The sequence below is a fragment of the Acanthaster planci genome, linkage group LG06 (genome assembly GCF_054643075.1).
Source record: "Acanthaster planci isolate LZ-2023a linkage group LG06, COTS_SCS, whole genome shotgun sequence".
NCBI lineage: Eukaryota > Metazoa > Echinodermata > Asteroidea > Valvatida > Acanthasteridae > Acanthaster > Acanthaster planci.
In genome coordinates, this window is record NC_141782.1 from 18,716,711 (window position 1) to 18,743,954 (window position 27,244).

Consider the following 27,244-nt stretch of genomic DNA (forward strand, 5'->3'; position numbering starts at 1 on the left):
TTTGACATATTTAATACGAGTTTATTTCCACAATGCAGTGGTAAATTCAAGAACAAGTATCTTCTTGTATTTGGTCAGCTGCACCAAGAACTGATGTATCATGGATATAGTTGCTCTACCAGGGACTGTTGTATTGCATTTACAAAGCCTATGGATGATAGGTCACTTTGTGGTGCACCAAAACTAAATACTTAATATTTTGTTTCAAGTCTGTTTTCTCTTGGCTGCTTGGTGACTTATGTAGTAAGATGCATCCTCAAGAACGTTGCTGTGGGAACGTTATGGTGAACCAAATATAGTAAGATTTACAAAGACATGTACAATCCCTATGGAAATAAAAGCAATTGATATGAACTGCGTGAGTTGAGACAGCTATCAAGAACCAGTTAACATATACTGGCCAGAGCACTGAATTATAAAGACACATATTTCAAAAACGAATAGGGGCAATTGGTACGACGCAATCCTTGTGGCATGTACATGTATTTGAGCTTTGTTGGATGGCAGAATGCATGATCAGCTTACCTGCTTGGTTAATTACACTGATCTTCAACCTTTTCCTATACCAATTTGTTTTATTGTGCTGTATATAGTCAAACCACACTGATGTTGAGCTCCCGCACTCCCAACATTTTGCCTTGCTGTGATGAAGACGGCATCATTTCACTTAAGGACACTTGAGGGAGACGTACAGCCTTCCATGTTGGTGGCTACATGGAGCATTGGCAATTATTCCATGAATCAGTTCAGTGTTTCAAAAGACAGGGTCTTTATGGACAGTTGTGAGTAAGCACATGACTGTATTGATAGGACAGAATATATCCCACACGTGTAGACTTGCATTGGACTATGCTGTTGGAACACCAAACTGGCTAAGTGGAAGTCAGTGAGGTCGGTGAACTCTCTGCATGTCTGAGAGCCATCATACGACAGCTGAAGCTTGAAAAACTTGTTCAGGTCACGAAAACCACAGACACGACAAGCATTTCTTGTAAATAATCCTTTGGTTTCTTTCACCCCAGCAGAACAATGATGTTCTCCTGAATCAGTACACTACAGCCACGAACTGTCAAAACATGTCAATAGCCTGACAACGTCTTTTGACTTCCTAGGAATTAAACTAGGATGGAAGAAGACACTGAAAGTATCCGTAGCAGACCTGAATAAGTGACTTCAACTCACTGTGACTGATCTTCAACAAAACGTGCATCAGGCACACGCATATGAAGCTAGAACATTACAATTAGGCATTTCAATATTTAACTACACAATGTATAGCTAAGAGTTGTAGTAGAAGTAACCTGGAGACTACATTGATTATCCATAAATACCTGAAACAGTTTGAACACACTGTTTGGTGCAGAGCCCATCGCGATAAACCACAACTCAGAAGTGGTTACAACCAGTCAGCAATAAGCATGCCCCCTGAATTGTCACTGTGACTCTCAGACGGTTTATAAATGTGCTCATTTAAAACCGCCATGTTACACTTTTATTCCCTTATAATAAAGATACGTGAAAATAGCCATCGCTACTTCAAACTGAAATTGACTCTCGATCTTTTGAACTGATGCTAAGCAAATATTTTGCGTGCTTAGCAACCATCCATATTCAGCAGCTCTATGAAATGGGTTAATGCGCTTTAACTGCACACACAGGTTTCAGTTACCAGGAAAGCTGATGCTTAGCAGAGCAGTCAAGATGGGTTCAGGTGATATTTAAAAAAAAAAATTGAGCGTAGAATGAAGCAGGCCTTGCCTGCAATCCATCGTTATAATGCTTGATCCTGTTGATCCTGTTGATCTTCCTGTTGGCCGACTGCAGGTGATACAGGTGTTGTGGAATTGTAGTGCTCTCCCAATCCGTATGCATGTCGGTGATACCTGTGGGAGCAGGTAGAAAAACAAGTCACTACAAACACATTCTTGTCACCAAGAGATGTCCAGTAGAGTGCCATTCAGTATGAAAGTCTTTGATCTCACCAGATTCTTCCCAAATCTAATCTTTTAAAACCTATCTTAAAGTGACCAAATTAAAAATCTGGGGATGGCTGTGCCAGACGAGTTAAACCTGCAAGACGGTGGGGATGAACACGCCCAAAGATCTCCGTGCACTGTTGGCTAGACAGCAGGCAAGCCGATTATTCATTTGTTTGGCCAACGGTCCTGATTGGAGGAAGTCTTTAGCCATGAACATTCAGTCTCTGTAGTAAGACCATCCCTGAAGGAGCCCTCGGCTCAAGCCACAAGACAGCATGGCTTCAAAACGTTTCTCAAGGTCAGAACACCTTGGCATGAAAATTTGCTTTACATGTCCATAAATTTTTCCCTGTTCTCGAGGAGGAGAACGTCATTGGCTTTCCCTGTTGACAGACACTCTTGATGACTACTCACGACAGAACAAGCGGCTCTTGCTGGAACTCTTCCCCAATGGTTAATACGGGACTGTCTGCCTGAACCACTTGAATGGGTAACTTGAAGATATGAGCCATTGCACTGATCTGTGAACACAGACAAAAACTTCATAAGACAACAAATCACGATGAAACCTCAATAACAAGGAGACGGCGGATTTTCACAAGCCTTCCGGAGAAAAATGATATCAAAGGCTTGGCTTGGAATGCCTTTAAAGATTGAGCAGATGGGACAGCATGAGCCTAGTTTGAACAACTTCTAAGCCCTATTGTACACGTTTCCAATTTTGGCCGGCTCACCGGACCATTGTTGGTGCAGTTTAGAGTGCTATGCACTCTAGAATCGCACAGATCTGACTGTGCACCGGGCAACTGGACGAAATCAAATATTTTCACATGTGATTCCTCCTGATTCGATCGCAACAGAAAGACAACACTTTGATCCTAACAGGTACAATATTCATCTTAGCCAGTCATATTCACGAGAGTCATTGTGTAATCCTGGCACAAGTTCCTACAGCAATAGATGCCTCACCTCGGGATGACCTCCCCAAGCTGCCGTGGTGGCAATATCTCTGCAGTATTTCTCGTATTCCTCTGTCAAACAGATCAAAGACAACAAACCGATGATTGAAAAAAAAAGTTGGTTCCCAGTTTAACTTTGTTGTGTAAGACTTAAGCAACTCCAACCTGAAGGAATCCGCCTTCACTAAAGCAAACGTAAGTCCCAGGAGCATGTCTTGAGATAATATTGACACAGTTCCAACTGAATAAGAAAAATAAATTGAACCAACCTGATCAACCCTTTTACCTCAAGCAGTCTATTGTTCATTTATCTTGAAGGACATTGCCAGTTACTTAAACACAGCATAAATTTCCAGGTTACCATTTCTGGTGCAACTTAACTTATACCGCTGTCTGACACACCAAGACTCTTTCTTTACCCAAAGAAGTAACTCTCCTGAAACACCTTCCAACTAACGACTGACACAAATTGTGCAGTGATGCAATTTCCGTAAGACGTGTCCCTGGCTGGAATCTACTGCCACTCACCTGATGTATACGGGTCTCCCGAGTCTGGCATGGAGAGGAAGTACATGAAATCGTCGGCATGAGCCAGCATGTAATCGGCAACCTGTTCCCTCAATTGCTGCATTGAAACCTGTACAGTAAATCAATTACACTCACTGGTATAACACAAAGGAAAACTGCAATTGAGGGTTCCATGCAATGTAATCCTTCAAATGGACCTTAAGTTAACCTTATTTTTGATTTTTATATTACTTTTTTGAAAGATAATTTGCAGACCAGCTTAATACCCCACCACAAGTGACTACCCATATAAAACCTACATGTACCTATATCTAACCAACTTTGGTCTTCTGTCTAATTATTTAAATGATATACACCGGACAGAAAAAAAACATGACCACTATTGAATGACTTGGTTTAATTTACTAACCTGCCGTCCATGTAATTGAAGCTGATACTGCACTGCATTGTATAGGCAATGTCCATCTGAAGATATCTAAAGACAGAAAAAAAGACAGAAAAACACAAAAATCAATTCAATAAGGACAAAGGAGAACCATCCACTTACAAACCCGTTCATGGGTTAAACTGTTACTTGGAGATTACCTCCTTGACTCGCAGCCCTCTCTCAGCTAACAGAGCCTCAATCTTCTTCTCCTCGATCCTCCTGGAGCTGAACTCCAAGTTGGCTGCATCTTCTGCAGCCCTAGCCTCCCATTCCTTCTCCTTGGCTGCTTTCTTGTCCTGGTCACATGGAAAAGGAAATTCCAAATTCAGAGAGGAACGAGACAGGCTTGAGGATGTAAACAAATACAAAATAGAACAGAAAGATACTGTGTGCCTCGCAGTTTCACAGCAGAGATCCTGTGAGACCCTCATGAGACCACCAGATGTCCATCGTGAGACCTCCAGTCAGCAGAGACCCTGTGAGACCATCACGAGACCACCAGATTGTCCATCGTGAGACCTCCAATCTGAATTCCAGTCATGAATTCCAGTCACAAGTTCCTCAAACGAACTGCCACTAAAGCATTGCTTTGTCACTGTTCATTGTGACTCGAGACTGTTCTCAAGAATGGTCTTCTACAAGCATTTTGTCTGGGGTCTGGCCTCCTCCCGTGATGGCCTGAGCTCACTTCCAACTTATCTCGGCCAACTGCTTGACATTTAAGCTCCAACTAAACCACAATCAATTTCTTTCATCCACTTCAGCATCCCTGCTCAACAATACCATGCCCCTTTAAAACTCATGCTTGAATTCTATTCACTGGCCAACGGTTCAAAGCCCCTCTTGTGGTGGGATACTCACCCGTCTTTTTTGCGCTTTGCTTATTCGGGTGGGTTGTGTATTTGTACTCTCTCCTATGCTCAGGTTGCTGACTTGCTCCGGTAAGCTCCCATTGGCCTGCAGTGGAATTGGGAAACAGGTTAGTATGCATAAAGACATCAACACGGTGTGTCAACGATGTTCAGAATGGTCTAACTTTGTAATGACCTTGCTTCACTTTTGAAGTTTCACATTTCTCTGTCTACTGCCCAAACCACGTCCAGTGCCAAGTTGGGGTCAGCAAAAATTGGTCTTACCCAGTTTAGGTTACCCAGCAGAATTGAATACAAAAGGAGGACAAACAGATACAACTTGAGACCTGGGCTTTACCACTCGTGAAGAGGGCTTTTACAAACTCTACTGTAATAGTCAAGATGGCCTAATTACGTGGCTAATTCATGTCTTACTGACATCGCTGCATTCCACTGATTTTGCTGTCATCCTTCCTCCCCTCATATCTCCTCTTATTCTAAAATTTTTATCACTTAATTTGGCTTCTTTCCTCGTATTTTTCAGAGATGCGTGGCATATTCTTGTCCAGAGCCTAAGATGAAGGCTGGAGAAGCCTACATATACCTTATCAGGGCCTAAAATCGGCCCAACACTGCAAGTGAAAAAGGCCGCAATCAGGCTACGGCCTGAAGACTGGCATCCCAGTATTTTATTTTCAGTACATGTTCATATTCATGGTATTTCTTGCTTGTCTATGCCCTCTAACTCAGTGTTTCTTTCACGGTTGGGGCATGCCCACCTGCGCCAAGAAAGTAAAGCGTGCCCCCACTTGGCACTGGACAATGTTGGGGCAGTGGATAAACTTGGGTCATAAAAGTCTCATGCAGCACGGCATGACGACCCCGGGGTAAGAACTGAACGATAGGTTTGGAAACGGGCAATAAGAGAGACCAAACCACTGGCGCATCCTTTCTACCTTTGTCTCAGCGTCTGTGTCCCCTTTCTCTGCTTCTCTAAACGCACCAAGCTCCTCTTCTTGCCTTTGGTTGAGGTCCGATTCTAGATTGGCGATTTCTGCTGTCACTTCCTTCTTCTTCTTCTTATCTCCTTTAGGAATTGAGCGCTTCAATGCTTGTATCTGAGCTAGGTCAAGAACACAGGAACATTTCACATTTTCATGCACATTGTAACATGAGGATGTCATTTTTTTCTCTTTTGGGAAGCTGCCCAAAAATGCTCTGAATATCTTCATGTAATTTTGGCAGTGGATATCTGGACAATGGAATAGTCCAGATATGTTTTGGTTATAGTACCACCAGGAGAACTGAATATACCCAGTTGTTTGTTGGGTGCTCAGAAGTATATTGTGACAAATCTTCATTTGGTTCCATGCCTGCATTGTGAACTCTTTGTGAAACCATTCACAAGATGGAATTCAGACCTTGTGTAATTTTGGACTTCTCTTCCTCCCAAAAGAACTCCTCTAAAGCCATGGACCATAAAAAAGCAGAGATAACCTGTAATTTAACTAAGGATTTGATTTAAACCATGACAGGATAATACTGTGACTTTTAGGTGCGAAAGAATTTGGCAGTCTGCCAATGTGACCCACGGATGGAACTGCAAGCATATGCAGGCCTTTATGGCTGACTGCCAAACTGATTACCTCACATACTCATCCCCTCTGAAAGGGGAATCAAGTATAAATATATCCCCATGTTCAATGCCGACTGGGAAAGAATTCCATTAACGAACGGCACTGATTTTTCCCCTGCAGTGACCTATAGGAGGATGTGAACTGCATGACTTCCAGCCAGTGTGGTGCACTTTTGCCATGCAAAGTAACGTAAAATGCATTTGTTTTCACTTAGCACTGACCTAAGGTCACGCAAAGTTGTGTCTGCAAATAGGATAAAAGCAACAAAATGTCCTGAAGAGTCAAATGTAGCAGGGCAAATGTTGAAGTATTTGCTTAAGATAGCACTTACAATTTTTCAGACCTGTCTAGTCTCATTGGGTTTGTGCACAGGCATGACATTGACAGGGTGTCAAGCAGTGCTCATCATGCTCATGTACATGATGTAGGGCCTACACGTACAGTCGACTCTCGTTGTAACAAAGTTGCAGGGACCAGACAAATTACTTTGTTATAATCAGAATTTTGTTATAAGAGGAGTGGAAAAACAAAGAAAAACATAAGAATTCAAGAAAGTGGGATTCTCACAAATTGTTCTTTGTAACACTAACAGTATTTTGTTATAGTGTTCTTTATAATGAGAGTCGACTGTATGATCAGGATGTTGGCCTGTGGAAGTTAACTCTTTTCTAGCCATGATAACCAGTCAGTCAGTATAGCAGAATAGCGTCGGTTTGGGACAACTGTGGATGACAGGCTGGAAAACTACATGTACCAGTAAGGCTGCTTGGCATGCCTGTGGGGTCTTTCTATTCGAAGCAGCTTAACATTAGAAGTGTCGGAATTATACGGTTTCTCCCTTACAAACAACACAATGCATACCCACAACAATTGCAACATTGACAGCACAAACGAAATGTTTACAAAGTGGTTACACAATTTTCAAGTATCCATTTAGCTGTAAATGCTTGAATGGTAAAATTCTAAACGACTTACCTTGGAGCTCTTTTCTCTCCTTTCGATGTTTCTGCTGAAGAGTTTCTTCACCGTTCGGTCCCGTGTCTGCCATTTTAATATCACGCGTAAATCCCACAGTTGGTGTCGATACTAAAAGTAATGAAATAAAAAAGCGAAGGGTAACATGAACTGCAGGATGATATTTCCAAGGGTTAAAGGGCAATAAATTCATTCATGCTCAGCGTGACTCATATGAGGCGGTGGTGGTGGCGAGAAGACTGCTCTCCAAAATGGTTTGTATTTGTGAAGAAACGAAGTGCAGGATAGCTTTTTTGTTCAACAAATATTTCCATAGGATAGGTTATCATGCACAAGATTTAAAACCAGTGTCACAGGAGAGCTACTCTCTGAAAAATACAGTTTTCCACCAGTGTTGTGTTCGAGTCCACCACAAGTCCTTTCATTCAGTTTCACAAGCGAAACCGGACCTCACGAGTCCAGTCAGAAGTAACATGGTTAACATGGTTAATACTGACAAAAGACGGCTCTGGTACAACAACTGTTACGCCCCAACAACATGGCATCAGTCCCAACTATAGTTTGGACCGTCCCAGCTAGAGTGGTATAGTTGGGCCAGCCCAACTACAGCACAGAGGTCCTGCAGTGTGGGAGAGGAGCGGACGTCGGTCCCCACAGTTCTGGGGGTAGTGTGCATGTGCCCAGCATGTACCAAAGTCATATTGTTTATAATGTCATGCATGTCATAGACGGATTGCCATATTTTAGATGAATTGTGTCAAGTGTGAGATGCATAAACTTGGATAAGGTTGAGAATTTTTGTACAGAAATTGGTCAACAATAGTTGGGCCAGTCCAACTGCAGCACTACAGTTGGGACTGTCCTAGCCCAGGTTGGGCGTTGTCTTCATTTCATTACGACTGATGTAGTATGGTCAGGGAGTTGGGGTCCGGACAACTTGACCATTGCCAACTCGACTGTAGATAACTGGACTGTAGACAACTCGACCGTTGAGACAAATCGACCGTCCATGCGTAAAAGGGAGAGACAAGTCGACCGTTGAGACAAGTCGTCTGTTGAGTCAAGTCATCCGTTAGGACACTGTCCGCTCAGCCCAGTTGTCTACTGAAATACCATGAAATACGATGCCCTAATAATGGTATGGAATTTCATGTAGTTGATAGACAAGCCTACATGTAATTTCTGAGTTATTATAAAAATGGTTTCCGCAGTAAGTCAATCTTTGCACAATCAATCGATCTTGCACCCACACTGACCCAGCCACGAATATACCTAGTTCTGGATCGCTTTAAATAAAAACCTACTTCCTTTGTGTTAGCCTTCTGTTCTACATTCTCGGACAGGTTCTGGTTAGAGGTGAAATGTAAAGCTTCTTGTTGAACAAAACTTGTATCTCAGAAAATTTCTAGAAAATAAATTTTTTTTGGCCAGATTTCTGATTTGCACTTAGACATTTGTGAATGGCTTTTTCAAAAATCATGGTAGCGGAAAAAAAAATTGACGAATAGTTACAGGGCGATATGTCACTCACCAAGAGTGATCCCAAATACTTTTTCATACTTAACAGTCATATAAACCTTTGCATCTAATGTCTGTTTAATCAAAATGACTTTCAGTGTTGGGTTTTATTAAAACTGGCTGAAAACCATATTGTTTCCTAGTTTTGGATCACGCATTAAGTGCATGCACGCAATATACTTTGTGAACTCATCTTACTATATACGCACATTGCAGAAATGATGCAATGGGTTCGTCAACTGTGTGGCACGAGGTAGTATCGTTAATGGCTCACGCTGTGCAGCTGTTCAGAAAATTGAGTCGAAATTTACACAAGATACACTTTCATTCATTGGAATTCTTTTTTCTTAAAGTAATTTTCTCTAAATTAAGAAATTTTTCATTAGAAAATAAGCTTTTTACAATGGTTCTTGCTGAAAATAGATTTGCCGCTCGCATGGATACTTTCCGGAAACCGATCCAGAACGAGGAAAAGTGTCGCCACTTTCGTCAATCCTGTATGTTCGAATTAAAAGTTTAAAATTTGAAATTAATTTGGTAGCATCTCTAGCACACAAGGTGGATGGTGACCGTATTTCACTGGAATTTAAGGATATTTTGTAGCTGCAATCTGACTGAATAATTTTTGCAATCTGGAACTGGGAAAACGACTGCATTACGTTTAGAGATCCCACTGGTTGAGTTGTCTCTCTGTCAAAGTCGAGTTGTCGCAATGGACCAATTGACAAACGGTTGAGTTGTCTCAATGGTCGAGTTGTCCGAAGTTGAGTTGGCAAATGGTCGAGTTGTCTGACATCTAGGGAGTCCACTTTGGCTAGGACTGTCCCAGCTATAGTTGGGACAGACGCTATCGTTGGGGCTTAACAAAACTATAGAATACGTGGCCACTCAGCCCTTCCACCTTGTAACCAGCTATGAGGTCCAAGGTCATGTGTAATAAAAGAGGGTGTTTTTCCTTTGCTACTTCAAGAGGGGGTCATCATAGCCACGTAGTCACTAACCAGGTACTCGGTTTGGATTTAGACTTTTTTCGACCATCTCCATTCATTTTGTGTTGCTCCACTCTCAAAGAGAACGCTTTTGACATCTCGGCCACGTAGCCCCCAACCAGGTAGCCTACTCGGTTTGGACTTCAATATTTTTTCGCCCTCTTCCCGTTCACTTTGTGCACACTTCCTAAAACCACTTTGTTACGACCAGACTACAGATTGGACACGATATCGTAGCCAGTGATTCTCGGGGGCATATTTGCATGTGGCCCTGCATTCTGTAGTTACTCCAGTGCTTTTGTCACAGCTCATTTGAATAGCTTGTGAATTGGCTCAAGACTGAATGACGTGTAGTAGACTTACAGGGACTTGTGATGGACTGGAATACAACAATGTTTTCCACATCCAGCATGTCCAGTAGGCCTAGTCACACATCAGTTTTTCACATTGTATGGGTTGTACTGTACAGTACACGATGTTGGCGTAAAAACTGTTGTCAATGTGGCTTGCTTTTTATCAACTCAGCACGGGCGACTCAAAGTGAAGACTACAGCCGAGCAGCAAGAAGCAAAGAGGAAGGAAAGAGAGAAGAAGCTTAAACTATACACTGGGGCAACACAGAGGGTGTTTCAAAAGGTTTGGACAGACCAAAACTACAAAGACTTTCTCAGTTCATGATTAAAAATGCGACTTTTGGAAAGAGTTCTACACCCAGGCCAGACATCGCTTCACACCCTGTGCGAGAACTCTGTAAATGAGATTGGTGTGAAAATTTCAGGTGTTTTCTAAGTGAATGCTGCAGTAATTCCCCGCTTGATTTGACTTTGGAGGACATGTCCTCTGATAATTACTGCAGGAATAAATTAGTAATGTCCACGCATGGAATTCTTCTCATGGTTTTTATTTGTTGCTTTGTCTAAATGTCATAGCTCTTAAAGCTGTATTTTTGCTAGATTTATTTGTTAAATTTTGTACGGTTGAGTGGAACGGTGAGATATGGTCTTTCTCCATACCTTTTCAGTCGTTGCTTCCCTGAAGCCTTTGCCTTTCATTTTGTTGATTATTCCTCTCTCCTAGAGGAAGGACGGAGAGTTTGATGATGAAGCCCTGGAGCTTACCAGCCAACTGCTCTCAGCCAACCCGGACTTCTACTCTCTCTGGAATTACCGCCGGGAAATATTCCTGAATCTCGCTGAAAGCAGGTTTGCTGACATTGGGGATATTGTAGGGCTGGTGTGTGGAGGTTTTCATTTTATATATTTGTCAATACTTGGGAGGCATAGCTTTCTTGTTACACAAGCACTTGTGATCTAGAGATCTTGAAGGCAAGAATTAATGTATGCTGTACTGTGTGATACCTTTTGACTCACATGTGGAGGTCTTGAAGTTTAACATTTACATACATGAATATAAATTCTTCAAACAGTGACCAATAAATGTACATACATGTATTTAATTCAGAATCTGTAAAATGGTGGAAAGGCCATTTTAGGGGAGTCTTGTAACTAAGGCTGGTTTGGTTTTTCCCTGAAGTGCCATTCTAAGGTTTTCCTTGCAACTCCAAAAATGAACTTTTCTTTATTCTTGTGCCGTGACCATGCACTTTAAACATGTTTTGAAGAACTACCGTTGGTTTCATTACAGTTTACAAGAATGAATTGAAACAAAACAACTCATTCTTCCCCGTCCCCGTCACATCTCAGGGAATCACAGGAGATGCAGGACCGATACAGCAAGGAGCTGGTGTTCCTGGAGTCCTGCTTGATGGTCAACCCCAAGTCTTATGGGTCCTGGCACCACCGGGGCTGGGTCCTGGACCACATGCCGGAACCAGACTGGAAACGGGAGGTGGCGCTGTGCAATCAATACCTGGAGTACGACGAGCGGAACTGTGAGTCTGGTTGTTTCCTTGACGAGGGCCTTAACACCTCAAAAGTTGCATTGTAGCAGTCACGAGTATGCTTTTACAGCATCATCAATGTGACATCAACTATCGTAACCCTCCTATGCTGAAGTCACTCTTTGGGTCATTTGGTAAACACCTCAAGGAAGCACAGCTGTGTTGTGTTGTGCACTGCACCAACTGTCCCTCACAGGAATATCAGATTGCACTTTTGTGCTGCCCAACAACTGTGCTTCACTGTTTCATGTGAATCATTGTGCAGTAAACCAAATGCAGTGAAGAGGACTGCACCAAAGACCCTGGGTCATTTTGTGCTGGCAATCTACTGTGTACACACTGAACCTATGCATGTTTGAGTTCCATATAGAAACTACATGCTCACCAGTGACTGTGGGCATTTGTGCTGTAAAACCATAGGAGGGTTAATGACAGTCTTGGTCTTTATATGTAAAACTAACGTGAAAGGCTGATAGCGTAAACTTAGATTTGTTCACACATTGAATACACTGTGTTTAATTGCCCACTCTGCTATATGAACAGTCGCATTATAATCATGCTAAGGTTCTCTCCCAAACCGTTGCTTCAGTTCATTGCTGGGACTACCGTCGCTTCGTGGTGTCCAGGGCCAAGGTCCAGCCGGCCGAGGAGCTCAAGTTCAGCGACGCCAAGATCACCAGCAACTTCTCCAATTACTCCTCCTGGCACTACCGCAGCAAGCTGCTGCCCTTGCTGCATCCGGACCCGGAGAGCAAGGGGCGGGTTAAGGAGGACATCCTGCTGCAAGGTGTGGGGCTGAGGATGGCAGAGTCCCCTTTCACTTTTGAGATAACATACCACTGCCAAGAACTGGGTCATTTTTAAGGGCCAAGACATTTAGTTTCTGATGAAGCTGTAATTTTTGAACACACTAGCCATGTACCATAATCTAGCTTTATTGGAATGATAGCACACCGCACAGTGGCTAGCTTCAGAAAAAAAATACAGTGAATTTTGTCTATCCACCGACCACTCTAATCCAACAGGAAGAAGTTAGAAAACAAACAGACAGTGCCAAATGGGAGTCAGGTTGGCAAGGTAGTTCTTTCCTTGCCTTCCACCTCTGTGGTCCCGGGTTCGACTCCCGGCCTGGTCCACATGTGGATTGGGTTTTCAGTCCTTACCTGACTCCGTGGGTTTTACCCTGAATATTCCTCTGGGGTTTTCTACCCACCTGTAAAACTGTAACTGCTTCTTACTGTCTCCCCTTTACTGATGTTGGTGAATGTGGGTCGTTTGGCGGCTGCCCGAGGCGCCCTTGTATGCCATCGGCTCAACCATGTTTAAATGTCTTTATAAATGAATAAATTATTATTATTACAATTTTAGTTTAAATGTAACAAACTAATTGTAGCTCCCTCCTAAGTTCTGTTTCCATGGTTTTCAAATGTTCTTTGTTGACACCATGAATCAAACTTTGACTTCTTTTTTTTTTATTTCAGAGTACGAACTCGTACAGAACGCTTTCTTCACAGATCCCAACGACCAGAGTGCCTGGTTCTACCACAGATGGCTGCTTGGGAGAGGTCAGTAAACAGGTCAAAGGCCATCAGTTTTATACTATGCTGATGAAGTGAATTCAAATCTCATTGGACCAACACATGCAAATAATTCAATCAACTATTGAACCCTCTCCCCAATTCTTCTGAAGCCATGTTTACAAGCAAAAGGTTTTGCGGTAACACCGTTTGACCATCTGTTTTGGGCAAATGTGCGGTTCTGAAAAAGAGCCGGTGAGTTCAAACTCTTTTTTAGAACCACACATTTTCCCGACAGAGATAGAGTGTAGTTGCATCATGCTCCCACAAGTCTTAGTGGAGCCATATTTGTCAGGTTCCTTGAGGACGGAGCATAGGTACAATACTGATTTTGTGATCAGTTAGCTGATCGTAATTCCTTGTTGGCTTCCCCTCTGGACTCACAGGAGATAAACTGTAACAGCAACAGCTTCATATAGGCAGGTCTGTTTATTTTAGTGGATAACAACGTATGTACATGTATTCTCAATAGCCGACAAACCCCAGAGCATAAGTCTCTTGTATGCTGGCCGAGACCCTTGCCGGATTGTGGCCATTTTTGCTCAGCCTATCAAACTCGGCAAGGACCACACAACAGCATCTGTGACAGTGAATGGTAACAGCATCTCCGGAATGTGGAGAAACTCACGAGGATTGCAAAAGCATGCCTTGGTTTGGGTATCCTTTTTGGACTGAGAACTCGTGCGTAAGTGGGAAAAAAAGGTTGAGCTTTTCAATTTTGGAAGCATTGAAATATTTTAATGATAGGAGAAGGCAGTGTAATCGTTTCAGAAATTATAACCAAGGACCCCACAAAGGTGCCTGGCGCACGTAGCTCATAAACCTGAAGAAACCTGTGGAGAGGAGACAGTGAGAAGCAGTTGGAGTTTGGTTTAGAAGCAATTTAGAGGTGGGAGGAAAACCGCCGAAGAATATTCTGGGTAAAATGGAATAAGGTGGGGACTAAAAACCCAATTCACATTCCATATGTGGACTGAGCAAGGAATCAAGCCATGGCTGTGGGGGTGAATGGCGAGGAAAGGACCACCATGCCAACCTAACTCCCCTTAATAACCATACATCTGTACTTCCAGTCAGTCTACCGTACTGGTAGAAAGAATGATTCACATTTATGAAGAGACTAAAGTCACAACATTTCTCAATGTTAACGTGCTGTATTTCATATTTATGGTATGATGGCTTTCATCTCATCTTTCCCTTACTGTTTCCATATTGCTTGACTCCAGCCATGCCAGCACCTTTTCTTCCTTAGCCGAATCATTTGTGATAGATATTTGAGATGAACGCCGATGTATTTGCTTCCAAAGACTCCCATGAAGTTTGTCTTTCAACAGAAGAACCGCGTGTGTCCAGACAATGTACCCTTCCAGCAGGTAAATAAGAAATGCCAGTATCTGCTTTCACCAGAGACTAAAGCACAAATCCCTTCAGATTAATTTTGCAAGCTTGGGTTGGCCAATGCCGTCATGTGTGGATGGCCTTGATCTCAAGTTTTAATGCTTAACTCGGGGATTCTTTTGACCGCTACTGCTGGGCTGCGGTATGCCCAGTATGCAAAGCCATGTCCAGCAGCCGGCCCACATTGAAACTGCAGCTGCAAGGTGAATAGACTGTATGTGTGGTATGCACTAATCCTCACACAAAGCCACGACGGTCTCCACTGTTCTCAGAAAATAAAATGGAGAGACTATCACGCTTGCTGTTTGTAAGTATTAAATGAAGAAATATTTACTAGGGTGTATTTTGAATAGATAAATTGTATATCTTGCCTTTTTTCTTACCATAGATGTTTAATTGAATGATCTTAGTTGAGGTGATGCTGGGACTTCAGTCCGACGTATTGAAATCTGACTCATTTTTCCTTGTCACGCTTTTCAAATAAGCAGACCAGACTGAATGTTGGAGCCAAGAGTCGGGTGACAGTTTGGAGCTCTTCACTGCCCAGCTGAGTGTAGAGAAGTCTGGGGTCCTGACCCAGGAGCTCGAGTCTTGCCAGCAGCTACAGGAATTGGAACCAGATAACAAATGTAACCTGCAGCTTATCCCGCCCTCCTGATAACAAATGTAACCCACAGCTTATCCCGCCCTCCAGATAACAAATGTAACCTGCAGCTTATCCCGCCCTCCTGATAACAAATGTAACCCACAGCTTATCCCGCCCTCCAGATAACAAATGTAACCTGCAGCTTATCCCGCCCTCCAGATAACAAATGTAACCTACAGCTTATCCCGCCCTCCAGATAACAAATGTAACCTACAGCTTATCCCACCCTCCTGATAACAAATGTAACCTGCAGCTTATCCCACCTTCCTGATAACAAATGTAACCTACAGCTTATCCCGCCCTCCAGATAACAAATGTAACCTGCAGCTTATCCCACCCTCCTGATAACAAATGTAACCTGCAGCTTATCCCGCCTTCCTGATAACAAATGTAACCTACAGCTTATCCCACCCTCCTGATAACAAATGTAACCTGCAGCTTATCCCACCCTCCAGATAACAAATGTAACCTGCAGCTTATCCCGCCCTCCAGATAACAAATGTAACCTACAGCTTATCCCACCTTCCTGATAACAAATGTAACCTACAGCTTATCCCGCCCTCCAGATAACAAATGTAACCTACAGCTTATCCCGCCCTCCAGATAACAAATGTAACCTGCAGCTTATCCCGCCTTCCTGATAACAAATGTAACCTACAGCTTATCCCGCCCTCCAGATAACAAATGTAACCTACAGCTTATCCCGCCCTCCAGATAACAAATGTAACCTACAGCTTATCCCACCCTCCTGATAACAAATGTAACCTGCAGCTTATCCCGCCCTCCTGATAACAAATGTAACCTACAGCTTATCCCACCCTCCTGATAACAAATGTAACCTGCAGCTTATCCCGCCCTCCAGATAACAAATGTAACCTACAGCTTATCCCGCCCTCCAGATAACAAATGTAACCTACAGCTTATCCCACCCTCCTGATAACAAATGTAACCTGCAGCTTATCCCGCCTTCCTGATAACAAATGTAACCTGCAGCTTATCCCGCCCTCCAGATAACAAATGTAACCTACAGCTTATCCCGCCTTCCTGATAACAAATGTAACCTACAGCTTATCCCACCCTCCAGATAACAAATGTAACCTGCAGCTTATCCCACCTTCCTGAAAACAAATGTAACACACAGCTTATCCCGCCCTCCAGATAACAAATGTAACCTGCAGCTTATCCCGCCCTCCTGATAACAAATGTAACCTACAGCTTATCCCACCTTCCTGATAACAAATGTAACCTACAGCTTATCCCGCCCTCCAGATAACAAATGTAACCTACAGCTTATCCCGCCCTCCAGATAACAAATGTAACCTGCAGCTTATCCCACCCTCCAGATAACAAATGTAACCTACAGCTTATCCCGCCCTCCTGATAACAAATGTAACCTACAGCTTATCCCACCCTCCTGATAACAAATGTAACCTACAGCTTATCCTGCCCTCCTGATAACAAATGTAACCTACAGCTTATCCTGCCCTCCTGATAACAAATGTAACCTACAGCTTATCCCGCCCTCCAGATAACAAATGTAACCTACAGCTTATCCTGCCCTCCTGATAACAAATGTAACCTACAGCTTATCCTGCCCTCCTGATAACAAATGTAACCTACAGCTTATCCTGCCCTCCTGATAACAAATGTAACCTACAGCTTATCCTGCCCTCCTGATAACAAATGTAACCTACAGCTTATCCCGCCTTCCTGATAACAAATGTAACCTACAGCTTATCCTGCCCTCCTGATAACAAATGTAACCTACAGCTTATCCCGCCCTCCTGATAACAAATGTAACCTACAGCTTATCCTGCCCTCCTGATAACAAATGTAACCTACAGCTTATCCCACCCTCCAGATAACAAATGTAACCTGCAGCTTATCCCACCCTCCAGATAACAAATGTAACCTGCAGCTTATCCCACCCTCCTGATAACAAATGTAACCTGCAGCTTATCCCGCCCTCCAGATAACAAATGTAACCTACAGCTTATCCTGCCCTCCTGATAACAAATGTAACCTACAGCTTATCCTGCCCTCCTGATAACAAATGTAACCTACAGCTTATCCCGCCTTCCTGATAACAAATGTAACCTACAGCTTATCCTGCCCTCCTGATAACAAATGTAACCTACAGCTTATCCCGCCCTCCTGATAACAAATGTAACCTACAGCTTATCCTGCCCTCCTGATAACAAATGTAACCTACAGCTTATCCCACCCTCCAGATAACAAATGTAACCTGCAGCTTATCCCGCCCTCCAGATAACAAATGTAACCTACAGCTTATCCTGCCCTCCTGATAACAAATGTAACCTGCAGCTTATCCCGCCCTCCAGATAACAAATGTAACCTGCAGCTTATCCCGCCCTCCAGATAACAAATGTAACCCACAGCTTATCCCACCCTCCTGATAACAAATGTAACCTGCAGCTTATCCCGCCCTCCTGATAACAAATGTAACCTACAGCTTATCCTGCCCTCCTGATAACAAATGTAACCTGCAGCTTATCCCGCCCTCCAGATAACAAATGTAACCTACAGCTTATCCCGCCCTCCAGATAACAAATGTAACCTACAGCTTATCCCACCCTCCAGATAACAAATGTAACCTGCAGCTTATCCCGCCCTCCTGATAACAAATGTAACCTACAGCTTATCCCGCCCTCCTGATAACAAATGTAACCTACAGCTTATCCCGCCCTCCTGATAACAAATGTAACCTGCAGCTTATCCCGCCCTCCAGATAACAAATGTAACCCACAGCTTATCCCGCCCTCCAGATAACAAATGTAACCTGCAGCTTATCCCGCCCTCCTGATAACAAATGTAACCTACAGCTTATCCTGCCCTCCTGATAACAAATGTAACCTACAGCTTATCCCACCCTCCAGATAACAAATGTAACCTGCAGCTTATCCCACCCTCCAGATAACAAATGTAACCTGCAGCTTATCCCGCCCTCCAGATAACAAATGTAACCTACAGCTTATCCCGCCCTCCTGATAACAAATGTAACCTACAGCTTATCCTGCCCTCCTGATAACAAATGTAACCTACAGCTTATCCCGCCCTCCTGATAACAAATGTAACCTACAGCTTATCCTGCCCTCCTGATAACAAATGTAACCTACAGCTTATCCCACCCTCCAGATAACAAATGTAACCTGCAGCTTATCCCGCCCTCCTGATAACAAATGTAACCCACAGCTTATCCCACCCTCCTGACATACTAACTATACCAAGTCCATCACAAGTCATCTGGATTAATGCCAAGTCACAAGCTATTCAAATGAAGTGTCACAAAGTCATGCCTTTGCCATTGTTCATTCTGTCACTTGTGACTGCGCTTGTGAAAGGACCTGCGACCAGACTTGTGATGGACTTGACCGCAACCCTGCAGAAAAACAATGAAGTTGTTTTAGAGGAAATAGTAATCAGAGGTGAAATCTAAAAGTGAACAGTAAAATCTATTTCACGAGCTGCATTACGGAAATGCACCGTTGATAATTACCAACGAAAATCGCACAATATCAATGTGAAGTTGCAAACAATTATTATCTTGGTATAGCGGGAAGAATTGCCAACATTAAGTCAGCATTCTGTTCTTTCCCAGGGTGCCTACTAACCATCATTCTTCTCATGAGGGCCATCAATCCCCTCAAGTATGAGGCCGAGACATTACAGTACTTTGACACACTCCTTCGGACGGATCCGTGCCGGGCAGGCTACTTCAGTGACCTGCGCAGCAAGTTTATCATTGAAAATGCTTTCACTAGAAACATACAACAGCCGTCTGCTAGCAGGGAGATTGACCTGTCTGGAAAGGCAAGTTAATCACCGATGTCAGATAGCGTAGTGTTTATTACCCATCTTTTTAGCCAACTTACCTTTCAATTTCTTGCCCTCCTGAAAAGATTAATCCATCCAGTGGAAAACACTAAGGCGTTAAGGCATTGTTAATAGCCAGATTATACATTAGAGATGTAGATACCCCTATTCAGAAAGTACAGATGAAACAGAACAGTTTAAGAAATGAAGATATGTGCAAAAATGAAACAAAATGGCCATCTGTTATTACAGATTGAGTTTGGAGCAAAAGATGTGTCGAGTGACGGTTAAACTGGATACACCGTGCCAGTACAGCAACAGTTTAGGTTGTGTACTTTCTTATATTTTGTTCAGAAACCCTAATTGACAGAGTGAAAGGTTTGTTTTATCAAATCATCAGAAATGTTGCCAAAAGCGATCCACTCTTACATTTGTTACGTTTTCGTCTTGCTTGTTGACAGAGCCTCACAACCCTCCGCCACACAGAACGAATGGTGCTGATGACCCGGGTCAATCTCTCGTCCAATCAGCTTCCATCTCTCAAGGGCTGCCATACGCTGCAGTGTGCACGGATGCTGTTGGCCGACAGTAATTCCATCAGGGATTTAAACGACCTCCCAGCTTTGCCTTGCTTGGAGACACTTTCATTGAAAGAGAATTGTATCCTTTTTTTCATCATTTAGAGTTTGATACTAAATGTCAACAGAAAAAGAAACACAGTCTAGGGCGAGCGGGGGGGGGTTGAAGTTAGTCAATGGCCTGTAAGAGAACACAGAGGGATTGCACTTCTTTTTTTTTTTCATGTTGTCCCTTACTTCCTTTCAAGCTTTTCTTGGTGAAGGTGGCAAGTTAAGTAAAAGGTTTGTGGTGACACTATGCCAGGAGATCTCTTTTGAGTATATGTGGTTCTGAAAAGAACTGGAGGTACTCAAAGTTTCAGACAGCATGCTCTGTCCGTTGTCGGGACTCTGCCTGACAAAAGACAGGACACTTTCCTGACGACGGACAGAGCATACTGTCTGAAATGTTTGGTGCCCTCCGGTTCTTTTCGGTACCACACATACTCACAAAAGAGATCTCCTTGCATGGTATTACCACAAACCTTTTTGCTCAACCGGTCCCTTACTATGTTAAAGGCACTATTACCGAGTACCAACTGCAAGGGAGTGTCTGATGGGCATGCTAAATGTGGACATTACTTTCAAACTGTAAAATGCACAGGGTGCATGACAAAATGCCAGAGGTGAACACACAATTAAGAAAAGGCCCTTAAGGTGGCCAAGGTGCGGCACAATATCATGTACCCAGAACAGTCAGTGAACGAGCATTGTGACAAAAGCTTCACGAGTCCTACTTCACGCTGGACATAACACGTGTCGATCTGTCATGCGAGAATGGTTTCCTGAACTCCCCCATTCAATCAGCTATAACAGCTGTGCAGGATCTGGAGCCCCTGCGGTCCAGCCCCAGACTACAGAGCCTTGACCTTCGACTGAACCCCATCTGTGACATTCCAGATTTCCAGCGCAGTGTGAGGGAACTTCTGCCGCAGCTCACCGCGCTGAATGGGGAAACACTCTGACACTGACTCGTCTTGCTGGAGTTTTTCTTATTGGCCACTGCTGTGAAACAAAGTTTATCATACCCGAGGCTCCGTTGCCTAAAATTACAAAGAAATCAAAGACATACATTTCTTATTGGTTTTCAAACTCGTTTTATTTTGAACAGTGCACAAAAATAGCAAGAACATTTGTCCAAGATGTGAAGTCATTTAAGAACTTCTTAATAGTGCTTCTCGCTGTTTCTTAGCCAAAGCGTAGTTCAGGAAGAAAAGAGTCGCTTCTGTTGAAAAATAAGTATGATTTAATGGCATTCTCATCAAGTGCAAAGGAAAAAAATCATTTCTAGGCACTTCTTACTTCAACAATATTTCTAGGGAATAACTCTTCCCATAATCTGATCAAATTATCATTGAAACAAAATAATCACTTTGCAAAAATATACTAGAATTGATGTTCTGTGTTCAGCGCAAAAAAGTACTACATTTTTACCAAAAACTCAACTTCCGTTGTGTGTGTGATATGCTAAGGAGCAGAGAATCCTCAAGAGGAGCAAGCACTGAAGGCTGGCTCAGGATGAGAGCAATCTATTCATGCCAGTTCTGAAACAAGGAGGAGAATGCAAGGTGACAGTGGACACGCCGAGGGGTCCTAATAATTACAGCGATGTCGGAGGAAACTCCCTACAGCCTACTATACTGGATTATCTAGGATTCGTGAGCCTTTGGAGTTCATGCCCATAACATTAACAAAGCCAACAGGGCACAATCTTGAGTTGCAAGCCCTGGCTCAGGCTAAGAAGACTAAGGACTGGGTTCGGAACAACTAATCCCTTCCTCAACCCAAGTGGCACCAGAAGCGACAACGGAAGCCCCTGTGGGTTTCCACAGACAACAGCGCGACATCTTGCATAAGTTTCTGATTTATGGTCCCCTCAACATCTGCTGGCCCGAGAACATTACACTGGATGGGTTAAGAACCAACTTCTTGCGTGATACCTCCTTAAGAAGCAAAGGTTGGTAGACTCTTGATGGCTTCTCTACAGATTTCTTGGCCAGTTTTTCTTGTGCACTTACTGTGCAGCTTTCCAACACTCTGGCTCTAATGTTCAGATATGTGGAGAAATGCCAAGTACATGTAACGTCATTGTTAGCCAGTTTCCTCCTGCTCCTACCTTGCCAATCCGCATTCAAGTTGCATTGAGTTGGTACATTTTCCGGAACAGTTTGACATAAAAGTTGCTCACTTCTTGTATTCTTGTACGGAATAGTCTCTCTGCTTGATTGGATGGCAGAAGCTCTTTGGCAAGTGATCATGGCTAGTCAGTCCTCTGGTCACTGCCCTCTTAGGCTGGGGGCATCTCATCATGTCATCTCCACGCACTCTCCTCTGTCACTCAGCATGGGAATGGCAGCTTATCTACAGAAGACCACTTCCTGGTCATTTCTCAACGGTTTGGTTTCAAGCTACAAGGCTGGTCAATACCTCTTGATACTGTGTCTTGCCTCGGAGCGTTTGGCAGCATTTCCTACGTGCTTGTCCAAACTGGCCACAAATCCTCTTGCTCTGAAAACGCTCGTGTGAGAATGTGCAATTATAATGGCCATATAAAAGCTATTGAAACAGACAAGCCGACACTTCTTGGCAGTCACTTATTCACACACTGCGGTCTTACAAAGTATGAATGGACATGTAGCTATAAAGGGGTATGCAGCTCTCAGTGTAGGGATCAGGGCCTACAGAAATGATTTCGAAAGATCTTTTTAAAGTAGAATGTAATGTTTACACAGCTTTACCCTTACCATTCGTGGTTTCTGTAATGTAATAATTAGGGCAAAACTTTGACAGAAGACAATATGCCTTTTGAGAGTTAAATTCGAATAAAATCCAGTACACTGAGTTATCTGATTGCACATAAACATAACAATTTGAATTCCCCAGACTAAAGACACTGTTGCTATACCTTGTGATTCAGGCAAGCTTTTGCCTGGCGACCACAAACTCTGGAATGGACTGGTTCCTTTGTACTTGTCCCGAATCATGAGGTACAGCAACAGTGTCTTTGGTATGGAGAATTCAAATTATGTTCATGTGAAGTTTAACTCCTTCGCACTGGGAAGCGGTAAAAATTGAGATCCCTCAGCCTGCTTTTCAGCTATCATTCTGGGCCCACGCTCGAGCGAACACGGTGAAAGAAAGCATACCCTGGCTCTTGTATATATGGTGGTTGGCCTTTGTGTGTTGCCAAGAAATGAAAAGGCCAAATTTGCATCATAATCACCAGCTTCACAATAGTCCCCCACTTTGAAAAGAGGCAACGGGAATGTGGAAGCGTGAATAGAGCCGCATGCCACTGAACAATGAGCCTTTTCACTGTGTAAATCAAAGCGTGCAGAGCACGCAGGGCCACACACCGAGAATTTGCGGCTTGGCAGGTGATCTTTGTGGCCAAACGAGGCTGGAATTCTGGGAGTCAGCTTTCAGAAAAAAGTCCCAGCGTCAAGGGGTTACCAAACTAGCAAAAAGCTTATATTGAGCCACTGGAGTGCTCATTGTAACTCCCAATTACGATTTCCTCCAAATACTTTCACATGTACCTGCCTAGGCCTTGTCGCCCACAGCTTTTACCACTGGTGCGGTCAGCTAGCCTTGGACTTTGGACTTTTGATGTGTTTCACATGGGTTGTTGGCATTACTTGGGGCACCGGTCTAATGTTACAAGGGCAGTCCAAACTTTGATGGCTCAATGTGGCTAGAAATACACAAGAAGCTTCAAAAAGGCTGCATAAGATATACCTTAAAACTAATGCTGTCAAGGCATGGTAACAAATGCTATGACAATACCCAACATTTACAACTGCAGGTGTCGGACTACTTTCTCTGTGTACATACAATACTACTACATGTAGTCCAAGAAAAATTTTCCATAAATGTTAATGGCAGCAGCATAGGAGGAGATATGAATGCACTAGCAGGCTTTCCTTGAACCACTGAGTTTGTAAAAATGAATGCTTCACCATAACTTCCTGACCATGATTTCAAACCCGCAGTTTGCAATGCTACTTCGACGTTTCCTTTCACCAATTACATGTACATAACAGTTGCTTAACATTCCATGTGCTATTATTCAGCAAAGTGCTCAACTTGTAAAGGTAAAAAATGTATTACGGCTGTTGTCAGTGAACTAAACGTTGAAAATTCAGGCTATTCATGGTGAAAGACAGCAATAAGAGGAAAGGTTGGTGGTAGCACCACGTGAAGGAATATATCTCTTAAGGGTATGTGTGGTTCTGAAAAGAACCGGGAGTATACTCGTTTCAAACTGCGTCGCACCCCACTGCATCCAGTCACCTTATAGAAACAGCTTCATCATCAGCATCTCTTCAGTCTCCTGAGGACGGACTGAGCAGCCCGAAACGTTGAGTAAACTCCCGGTTCTTTTTGGAACAACACATACTCATAAGAGATATATTCCTTCACATGGTGCTACTGCAAACCTTTCCTCTTATTGAATTAAACATTGTTTCTTCCAAACCCCATGCTCTATACTCTGGCTTGTGTAAGTAATTTGTACTATTTGTCAAATCTGGTGTTAGCACAGCAAAGCACAAGTTGTAATGTCTTTGTAAAGAACATGCAATAATAAAAATATGAAATGGGTGTTTTCAAAGAGAGTTGTGCTTATCGTGCTTATCATCAAACTGTGACATTAATTTTTGTGATAACAGCCTGGAGCTATTCTGCAAAGATCCAAACACTGGTACATTTTGTGTACCTTCACATTTTCTCTTTCTTTTACCTCACTGAAGCAACTTCTTAACCCTAAAGGAGCCTGGAATCTGCCCCCCCCCATAAGGCCACCTTCAACATTTTTCCCGATATTGCCACAGTACATTTTTTTCAGGAGTTCAACTTTTAGGAGTTTTTAGAGTAACCCTTTTCAGTGATTTTGACATCAATGTTGTGAAAATCAGACATACCGTTCTTGCGCAGCGAGTAATTTTCCGAGATGGGTCAGCCCAAAATATATACTTTTTCCATGCTGGTGCTCAATGCATGTGGGTCGGCAAGCATATAGCTTTGAACTTGAAATGTTTCGATCAAAAAAGTTACTGAATTCAAACTTCACATTTACAATGATAGGGAGTATCTTTACAGGGAACCCAAGTTTTGAAAAAATCGAGCGAGGCAGGCGTCAGAAACCCTCCCCCCTCCTAGCTGTGAGATGAGCCAAAATAAACAGGCTCTTTTAGGGTAATAAGGTAGAGTTTTTTCCAAGAAAAGAATATAATTAAGGAGCAAAAGTAGCCAGCTCTGACAACATTTACCTCTTGGGCAGGCTGTGGCAAAGTACACCAATTATCAACAACGAAACATTCCTTCATCACAAATTGGATAAATACTTCTTAAAACACCTTCAATGTCATCAATTTTTCTCCTATCTGAGATTACCAATAAATTCATAATGGAAATAAAACAAGAAGGATCTTAGAAGCAGAACATAAATCTAGAAATTAGGCAGAAGATATCGGATCAAAAAATCCCAAACAAGAGGATTCCCTGAGATGACCATTCTTCGAGAAGACGTTTCATAATGCGAGTCCCATCATCCAATCCGAAACCTAGTCTGTGACGGACTGACAATATCACTGAAGATCACCGACTGATTGCTTACTATCTCTGACCTCTGTGTTGCCCAGAGACAGTAGACGTCGACTGACACTTTAGAGCGGTTCAAAGGTAACAAAATTTCAACAACCACCAGGCACTGGCCAAACCATGGCCCGAGATTTCCGTACGTGCACATGTAATACAGCAGATGTTCCATGCCACTCTGGAGAAAATCCCCGCAATGTCTTTATGAATTAAAAATTGTCACAGGAGACCCTCTTGTTGACCACAACAGCTATTTTGGTCACTACAGCTGTAGCAAACCCAGCAGCAGAAATAGCAAAAGAGTTAGCATCGCCACTTCTTAGAACAAGTTAACAAAGCTGCTTCTCTTCATTATGGAAAAGCCCCAACAGTCTCTGAAAGCAACACTGTTCACTGACAGTTGAAAGAACTTTTCAGTTGAAAAAATAGAGGCAAAAAACTTGAAAAGAGAACAAATCTCCATCATCTTTGGTTTCAAAGGTGGCACTATGACAGGTATAAAACTAAATCAGCAATTTCTACAGAATTTTATAAAAATAACAGCTCTACATTCCGTTGCAACGAGGAATGTGTAACAGATTGGAAATCATTATTAACCCCAGAATGCAGTGTTTGCATTCTTCTAACTGACAACTTGTGAAAATATACAACAGAAATGAACAAAAACCTTGAATACTAGCACATTGGAATATACGCAGCATTGCAGTTTACATAAAGGATAGCTGCAATCAATTTACTTTAATACAAACCTTCCAAAACACACCTTTGTGTCTCAGTGTATTCTTATTTTCAATGTTTGTTTCGCCATTTCCAAGGGTATTTTCCAGTCTTTTTCGTTTGTATGCTAGTGAGAAGTTCATATTCATGACCAAAACTCTGATGTCATCCCCGGAAAGAATGTTAAAAGGAAAGAAGCCTGAATGTTACACCGGTTTGTACATAAAAAGTCCAACAGTTTAATGGAGTTTGCTGTGCTAAATTTTCTCTTCTTTGCTGAGTCACTGTTGTTTATGTGCAAAGCACAAAGACGCCACGGGGTCTGCTCTAAAAAAGAAAACCAACAAAACTTTTTTTTTGTATTGTGGCAAATGACATCAAAGTGAACAGAGTGCATAAAGATCGGAGTTCTCTTCTCTTGCAGCTGTGTCTGGTTACACTTCTTTTTACTACTGATTTTATGGCTTTTAATATGTCTGTTCTTTCCACTTTTCCACTTTTTGATGAGACCTGTAGAATCACATGAGATCTTTTAGTCCAAACCGTGCACGATTATGTTGGTTGTTTAGACAATCATAAAGGCTGCAGGCGCAGGCAGCACTTGTCTCATCACATGGCAAGCTGGGCAGCCTTGGTTTTTAACCACTTTGTGCCGGGGCATTTTTCAATTTTGATGATGCTGGGCCGGCATGACTATCATTTTTTCCGTTTTCAAAATACTTCAAAAATTCATCATTTCATTTAACGGTCGTTTATAGCCACACAAAGTAATCTTCAGGCACTACTCTAAGTTGATAGGTGACCTTCATTGACTCCTGAGTATTTCAGCCAGGCCTGCAGCCTTGTAAACAGAGCCCAGATTGTGCGATGTTATATAACTGTCTTTTGTTCACGAACCTGGCTCAGTGCACTGCTGACCTCTTTTCAATAGGGGCCAGATTAGCGTGCAGCGGTGCTGTGTGGCTCATCGCTGCGGTGGCGGAGTGCTTTTGTCCCCGGTGGTAATCCGCTCGCTCTCAATGCCCCAAACCTCGGTATAGGGTTTCAAAACAAGGCTGGATTATCGCCACTTTTGAGAGTGAAAAATGCCGGTA

At 42.8% G+C, this 27,244-nt stretch overlaps 3 protein-coding genes across 4 annotated transcripts in view; 1 reads left to right on the forward strand and 2 right to left on the reverse strand.

Moving 5' to 3' along the window:
• LOC110983271 (deubiquitinase OTUD6B-like) lies at positions 1–15,263 on the reverse strand. Of its 2 annotated transcripts, none has more exons than XM_087137728.1 (10): positions 15,122–15,263; positions 7,357–7,467; positions 5,701–5,867; positions 4,755–4,850; positions 4,052–4,189; positions 3,876–3,941; positions 3,467–3,575; positions 2,949–3,010; positions 2,394–2,500; positions 1–1,883 (listed from the first exon to the last, which is right to left on the reverse strand). In XM_087137728.1, the coding sequence occupies exons 2-10, from the start codon at positions 7,427–7,429 to the stop codon at positions 1,772–1,774; spliced, it is 930 nt and encodes a 309-aa protein (XP_086993854.1). In that variant the 5' UTR covers positions 7,430–7,467; positions 15,122–15,263; the 3' UTR covers positions 1–1,771. The 2 variants fall into 2 exon arrangements, with proteins under 2 accessions (XP_086993854.1, XP_086993853.1); XM_087137727.1 differs by lacking the exon at positions 15,122–15,263 and adding an exon at positions 7,746–7,796 and having other exon boundaries at positions 5,701–5,862.
• On the forward strand, positions 8,877–24,447 carry LOC110983272 (geranylgeranyl transferase type-2 subunit alpha-like). Its single transcript, XM_087137835.1, has 13 exons — positions 8,877–8,892; positions 9,298–9,371; positions 10,389–10,499; positions 10,941–11,065; positions 11,567–11,754; positions 12,353–12,550; positions 13,245–13,328; positions 13,813–13,997; positions 14,611–14,713; positions 15,227–15,367; positions 19,004–19,215; positions 19,680–19,878; positions 20,643–24,447. The coding sequence occupies exons 1-13, from the start codon at positions 8,877–8,879 to the stop codon at positions 20,798–20,800; spliced, it is 1,794 nt and encodes a 597-aa protein (XP_086993961.1). The 3' UTR covers positions 20,801–24,447.
• Positions 24,448–25,173: 726 nt separating this feature from the next.
• Positions 25,174–27,244, reverse strand: part of LOC110983278 (uncharacterized) — a 55,076-nt gene continuing 53,005 nt past the window's right edge. The window contains exon 49 of the transcript XR_015425584.1: positions 25,174–26,477. The gene's annotated coding sequence lies outside the window, so the exon portion shown is untranslated. The remainder of the gene's footprint in view (positions 26,478–27,244) is intronic.